This window comes from Miscanthus floridulus, chromosome 8, assembly GCF_019320115.1.
Source record: "Miscanthus floridulus cultivar M001 chromosome 8, ASM1932011v1, whole genome shotgun sequence".
NCBI classification, from domain to species: Eukaryota; Viridiplantae; Streptophyta; class Magnoliopsida; order Poales; family Poaceae; genus Miscanthus; species Miscanthus floridulus.
In genome coordinates, this window is record NC_089587.1 from 185,523,183 (window position 1) to 185,530,375 (window position 7,193).

Sequence of the window (7,193 nt, forward strand, 5' to 3'; positions counted from 1 at the left end):
CGGGCATTATACTAGTCTCTACTATAATGGACCAATCAAAATTATACTAGGTCCTCCCGGGAAAACGTCCCCCGCTGAGAGCCTCCAACCATTGTGCACATAGAAAGATACACACAGGAATTCGTCTCCATTAAAATCAAGGGCTAATAAAACACCCAAAGCAAATCCGACGGCCACTGTTTGATGTGTGATGCCAGGCTTCTCACCCCCGCCGCCCCACGCCCTCCATCTCAGGCCTCGCGACCAGAGACCGCGCACGATCGAAGCCTGTAATCATCACCGAGGTAATCATGAGCGAATAAAAAAAAGAAAAAAACGCCGTTCGAAACCGGCAGGGCCGCCGCCGCCGCGCCGATCGAGTAAACCCTGCTGCCCGACGCCGCACCGATCTAGGGAGGCGAGTGAAGAACCCCGGCGCCGGCCAACGTTCGACGAGCTAAGGGTCGATCTCCTACCCTAAATTGAGACGGCGTCGTCCAGCTTCATGCCGGTCAGAGGCGACGGCCGTGTGGATCCTGCTGCCGCTGCCGTAGGGCGGCCATTCCTGCCTACCGTCGTCATCGCATCCAGGTCGTTGACACCATGCATGGTCATGCGGAACGTTGTTAGGCCGTCCTGGCCTCCTGGGTGCTGCACGCGGCGCACGCCCAACCACGACCGTCGTGCCGAGCAGCATCAGGTTTGTCTTCTCACGCCTGAGACCTTGATGTTCTCGGTGTACAACTCGACGTACGGCTGCTGTTCTCGGGCGCTGCTGATGTTCATGTGCGTCCCACTGCTGTGCCGTCCGCTGCCACCACGAGGAGCCGCCATGAGGAGCCGCCGCGAACTGTCAGTGCTAGGAATAATTGTTTTGGGTCCTCTTGCCTTGTCTCAGGATTGGATCTCTAAGTCACACAAGCAAAGAAAACTCGTGGACAGTGAACCTTGCCTTATGCATGCTGGAAAGCGATGGCGAAAAAGGAGGTAGCCAAATCTGATTAAGGTGGTAGATACTTTCATCAAAAAATAGTTTTACGGATACAAGATCCTTATTTTGGGTGCTGACCTGCATATCCATAAGTTTTGTCTGTGTCACATGTATCTAGATTAATTAACACAGGATGTTTGATAGTTGCATATTTCTATGGAGTCCATAATTATGTCAGCCTATCAATAATTATCACTTATTAGGTGTGCCAAAAAAGGTTATTCATTATGTCCTTATATATTTAAATCTTTGTATAAGTTTAGTCAACATAATGATACTTATCCGATATAAATTTTTGTATAAGTTTAGTCAGATTTAAAATTATTTAAATCTTTGAGAAATGAAATTACATTCTTTTTTGAACAAGTGAGTAACATCATTCAGCGCGAAGATAAGAACACTGTCGAAAGCACACACCCCAGTGAGAGAGTGAGAAAGCTTTTTTTCAACGGAAATACTTCGACACGGGCGCTCGTCCGCCTGCGTCCGTTAGGACGCGGCTTCTCACTCCGCGTTGTCTGCTACTCCCAAGAAAATAGATCTCCCCGCTCCTTCTCGCCCTCCCCGCGTCGCCACCGCTGCCTCCTTTCTCCACCCAAGCCGACCACGCCACCTCCTCCCTCAGTTCGCGCAGCGCCTCCCCGGCCGGCCTCTTCCCCATGCCAGCGCTGTTGGGATGCCTCGTCAACGCGGGCTGCCGCCGCTGCCCCTACCGATGGCGGCTGGGCGTACGTGCCGGGGCGCCTCAGGTCGTCCCTAGTCGAGCCAAGGGACACCCACGAGCGCGGCCGGTACTGGTGGTGCCCGCGTGCTGCCGCTCGCCGCCAGCTTCCACCCTATGTTGCAAACTTATGTTTCTGTTGTTTTAGAGGTATGTTGCAAGTGTTTTATATGGATGTTGTAAAAGTAAACCGGGATGTTAAATATGTTGCAATGGCTGTACACGTGGGTTGCAAGCGTCTGTTTCAAATGTTTCATCTATTTTTTCAGACGTGTGTTGCAAGTGTTTCTATTTGAATGTTGCATATGTTTCACACATACGTTGCAAGCGCTTTTATCTGGATGTTGCATATGTTTTGCAATGGCTTCTCAAATATTTTTAGGTGTTTTTGCAAGTGTTTTAGACACATGTTTCAAGTGTTTCATCTGTTTTCAGACGCATGTTGCAAATATTTTATCTGGATGTTTCAAAAATATATCAGGTGTTGTATATGTTGCAATATGACTCACCTGACATAGCTAACTGCTGCAGCTGCTGGAGCGCCGTGCATGCGTGTGACAAGATGATGATTATCAGCAAAAAAGAGTACCGAAATAAAAAAAAACAAAGGACATAAAACACTGCATCCCCAGTAAGCATGGACAACAAAACAGCTCATCATTCACCAATCACCACCAAAGGTCCAAAATAACAGCATTTAGCGCGCAGACAAAAACACAGACGAAAGCACGCACCCCAGTCAGAGAGCGAGAACTTTTTTTGTAATAGGTGAGAGCAAGAACGTTGAACCAAGGCAGAGCAATGCGCATGTCCCGTCCTCACCAACTCTTGGGTCTTGAGTCCTGATGCGCACCAACCGCAGCCCTGCTGCGACCGAGCTTCCTGCCCCAGCGATCAACACGACATTTCCGAACTACTGGCTCCCAAGATTAGCACATGTTTGTGTTCTCTGCCAACTAAGTCGCGCATTGCCATGGTCGTCTTGGACCAGTCACCACAGTGCACACCACCAGCTCCCTTCCCGGAAGCCTATTTAAACCTCACCGCTCCCACTGGTTCTCTCCAGGAAGAGCAGCACTCCCAAATCCTAGCGCAACACTAGCTCTCCTGTACAGCTTCCCAACAATCCATATCTCGCTGATCGGAATTTCTCGGATCGATCCTCAGCTTCAGCGGTGCTTTAGTTCGCTGTGCTTCCAATGGCGTGCGAGAACAGCAACGTTACTGCCAATGGCGATGGCCTGTGCATGGCGACGCCCCGCGCCGACCCGCTTAACTGGCGGAAGGCCGCGGAGGAGCTGATGGGCAGCCACCTCGACGAGGTGAAGCGGATGGTGGCCGAGTACCGCCAGCCCTTGGTGAAGATCGAGGGCGCCAGCCTCCGCATCGCGCAGGTGGCCGCCGTGGCCGCCGGCGCTGGCGAGGCCCGCGTCGAGCTCGCCGAGTCCGCCCGTGGCCGGGTCAAGGCCAGCAGCGACTGGGTCATGAACAGCATGATGAACGGCACCGACAGCTACGGCGTCACCACCGGCTTCGGCGCCACGTCCCACAGGAGGACCAAGGAGGGCGGCGCTCTCCAGAGGGAGCTCATCCGGTTCCTCAACGCTGGCGCATTCGGCACCGGCACCAACGGCCACGTCCTGCCGGCCGAGGCCACGCGTGCGGCCATGCTCGTCCGCATCAACACCCTCCTCCAGGGCTACTCCGGCATCCGCTTCGAGATCCTCGAGGCGATCGTCAAGCTGCTCAACGCCAACGTCACGCCGTGCCTGCCGCTCCGCGGCACGGTCACCGCGTCCGGCGACCTCGTGCCGCTCTCCTACATTGCCGGCCTCGTCACCGGGCGTGAGAACTCTGTTGCAGTCGCCCCGGATGGCAGCAAGGTGAACGCCGCAGAGGCGTTCAAAATTGCCGGAATCCAGGGCGGCTTCTTCGAGCTGCAGCCCAAGGAGGGTCTTGCCATGGTGAACGGCACCGCCGTGGGCTCCGGCCTTGCCTCCACCGTGCTCTTTGAGGCAAACATCCTAGCCATCCTTGCCGAGGTCCTGTCCGCCGTGTTCTGCGAGGTCATGAACGGCAAGCCGGAGTACACCGACCACCTGACCCACAAGCTGAAGCACCACCCGGGACAGATCGAGGCTGCTGCCATCATGGAGCACATCTTGGAGGGCAGCTCCTACATGAAGCTTGCCAAGAAGCTCGGCGAGCTGGACCCGTTGATGAAGCCGAAGCAGGACCGGTACGCGCTCCGCACGTCGCCGCAGTGGCTTGGCCCCCAGATTGAGGTTATCCGTGCCGCCACCAAGTCCATTGAGCGCGAGATCAACTCCGTCAACGACAACCCACTCATCGATGTCGCCCGAAGCAAGGCTCTTCACGGTGGCAACTTCCAGGGCACGCCCATCGGGGTGTCCATGGACAACACACGTCTCGCCATCGCAGCCATCGGCAAGCTCATGTTTGCGCAGTTCTCTGAGCTCGTCAACGACTACTACAACAACGGCTTGCCCTCCAACCTGTCCGGTGGGCGCAACCCCAGCTTGGACTACGGCTTCAAGGGCGCCGAGATCGCCATGGCGTCCTACTGCTCTGAGCTGCAGTTCCTGGGGAACCCGGTCACCAACCACGTCCAGAGCGCGGAGCAGCACAACCAGGACGTGAACTCGCTCGGACTCATCTCCTCCAGGAAGACCGCAGAGGCCATCGAGATCCTGAAGCTCATGTCCTCGACGTTCCTGATAGCCCTGTGCCAGGCGGTCGACCTGCGGCACATCGAGGAGAACGTCAAGAGCGCCGTCAAGAGCTGCGTGATGACGGTGGCGAAGAAGACTCTGAGCACCAACTCCACCGGTGGTCTCCACGTCGCCCGCTTCTGCGAGAAGGACCTGCTCCAGGAGATCGAGCTCGAGGCGGTGTTCGCGTATGCCGACGACCCCTGCAGCGCTAACTACCCGCTGATGAAGAAGCTTCGCAACGTGCTCGTGGAGCGCGCCCTCGCCAACGGCTCTGCCGAGCTCGACGCGGAGACGTCCGTGTTCGCCAAGGTTGCACAGTTCGAGGAGGAGCTCCGCGCGGCGCTTCCCACGGCGGTGGAGGCTGCACGGGCGGCTGTGGAGAACGGCACGGCAGCGATACCAAACAGAATCACCGAGTGCCGCTCCTACCCGCTCTACCGCTTCGTGCGCCAGGAGCTCGGAGCCGTGTACCTCACCGGCGAGAAGACGCGCTCTCCCGGCGAGGAGCTCAACAAGGTGCTCCTTGGCATCAACCAGGGCAAGCACATCGACCCGCTGCTCGAGTGCCTCAAGGAGTGGAACGGCGAGCCCCTGCCCATCTGTTGAACAGAGTTGATACAAGCAGCACAAGGCTGGTTTTTATTCCTAATTTGTTTATGTTCGTTGATATGCTACGGATTCTTGTTATACAGCTGCAACGCCATAACCTGCTTTGAGCAAGGTCTTGTGGGTGATTGAACAAATTGTTGTTGCAAGCTGTAACTTGTATGCTTTTCAATATGTGAATCATATTTTCAGTTTAATTCAATCCAAGTGTTAATGCAAACGAGTGAACGACCAAACATGAGAGCTTGGTGACATGCGCGTTAGGAAGGCGCCTGTAGGGCATGTGACTTATCTTTTATTTCTTTTGGGAAATTTTATTTTTTTGTGACGTTGTATGTTTTATAAATCATAATTTATACATACAATTTATGCTAACTTAACAGAAGATTTTTTCAGAAGAACTTGTGAGAACTTTGTAGTAGAGTAATAAAGCTTTTAAAGGACTTTTACATAGGATAACTTTTCATAAAAGTTTGAAGAAATTTTGTGGAAACAAGTTTTCTAAAAACTTCCTCGAATAAGTGCTGTGAAAAACTTATACAGATAATTTTTTTTCTTGAAAAGACTTTGTTAAACATGAAAGAAAAAAGTTGCTATAGAGATCAATATGAATAATTTAGTTAACATGATGAGATGAAGTGGTGTGAAAAAAAGGGAATATGTCGGAATCATGGGAACAGATTTCCTCATGTTTTCTCGTGCACTGCCAACATCTTCTGGAGCAGGCAATGTGTTAGCCTAGCCCGTACCTGCAGAGGATGGGTGGTTTAGGGACCATCGATCAAGATCTGGTGGAGGAGAGGATGGGTGGTTACGTGTTGAGTGCCCCTCTTTCTTAATAGAAAAATCGGCTGCCGATAATAGGCCTATTTGGTATAACTTATAAGTTGTTTATATGGTCAAAGTAAGTTGAAACTAAGAACCAAATGATACGCTATTCTCATCTTATTATGATTGCATATTCTCATCACTCCCGTTTGTACTAAAAAGTAGAAGTTGGATCAGACCTGCTTATTTCGACTGTGCTTTTACTCTAATGGTACAACTTCTCTAAAAAGCTTTGTAGAGAAGCTATACCAAACAAGGCCATCCCCCCCCCCCCCCCCCCTCCAATGCTCTCTCCCAAACTGTGTGTCGACTAGGTAGCCTAAGGCGTTGAGCAGCGAGCATAACTGCTTGACATGCACCCCATTGATATGCACTCATAAGTACGCTATATCTAAATATATAGTAAAGTAGTATATCTAAAAAGATAAAATATCTTATAATTTAAAATGGAGGAAGTACATATTTAGCATTGCCAAATATGCGATACCGGCGGTGGCCGCTTTGTCATGTCATGCGCAACAAGAAGGAAAAGCAGAGGACACAGAGCAAGAGTTTAGTCCATGATTGTCTCAGTTACAGTTGCAGTATGGCTAGCACCAACCCATTATGGACTGTACCACAAAATTCTCTCTTCTCCTGTCAACAAATTTTAGGCCCCGTTCGGCTTACCTTATAATCCGCACTATTCAACTTATTTTTTCAGCCGGAACAGTGTTTCCCTCTCACAACAATTCAGCCAAAACAGTGTTTTTCAGTCAATTCAGCCAAATTTCAGCAAGCCGAACGGGGCAATTGCTCACCAACAAACTCATTTTGACCATGGTCCGTTACGAATTCCATGCTCTGTTTCGAGACTTCCAACTTTCAACGCTGTGGAGCAACTTTCAACCATAAATACTTTTCTTCTTTTATGCAAGGACATCTGTAGTTTCTCTGAACCCTAACGTTTTTTATCCTTAAATAAATGCAAAGTAATCATCCATATCCAATACTCCCTGTGTCCCTATTTGTCGTTCTATTTTGTTTCTGTGTCGTAAGTTTAATTAGATTTATAGAAAAAATACGTGCAATATTTATATTTCTAAATAAATTTATTATAAAAATAAATTCAATGATCTATCTAATGATATTAATTATGTACCAAACGATCTATCTAATGATATTAATTGTGTACCATAAATATTAATATTTTTATATAAAATTAGTTAAAGTTATTTTAAAAAAACGATAATTAAAAAGAGACCGAGGGAGTAAGGTCTTCTGGTACATGTCTAAACAAGATAGGCGTCATAGCCTCACGTAGTACGAGGCTAACTACAAAAGCACGAGGCTG

The 7,193-nt window shown here is 50.3% G+C and overlaps 1 protein-coding gene across 1 annotated transcript; it reads left to right on the top strand.

The window, feature by feature from the left end:
- The first annotated feature begins 2,771 nt into the window (after positions 1-2,771).
- On the top strand, positions 2,772-5,168 carry LOC136477732 (phenylalanine ammonia-lyase-like). Its single transcript, XM_066475980.1, has one exon. The coding sequence runs from the start codon at positions 2,891-2,893 to the stop codon at positions 5,030-5,032; it is 2,142 nt and encodes a 713-aa protein (XP_066332077.1). The 5' UTR covers positions 2,772-2,890; the 3' UTR covers positions 5,033-5,168.
- The last annotated feature ends 2,025 nt before the right edge of the window (positions 5,169-7,193 follow it).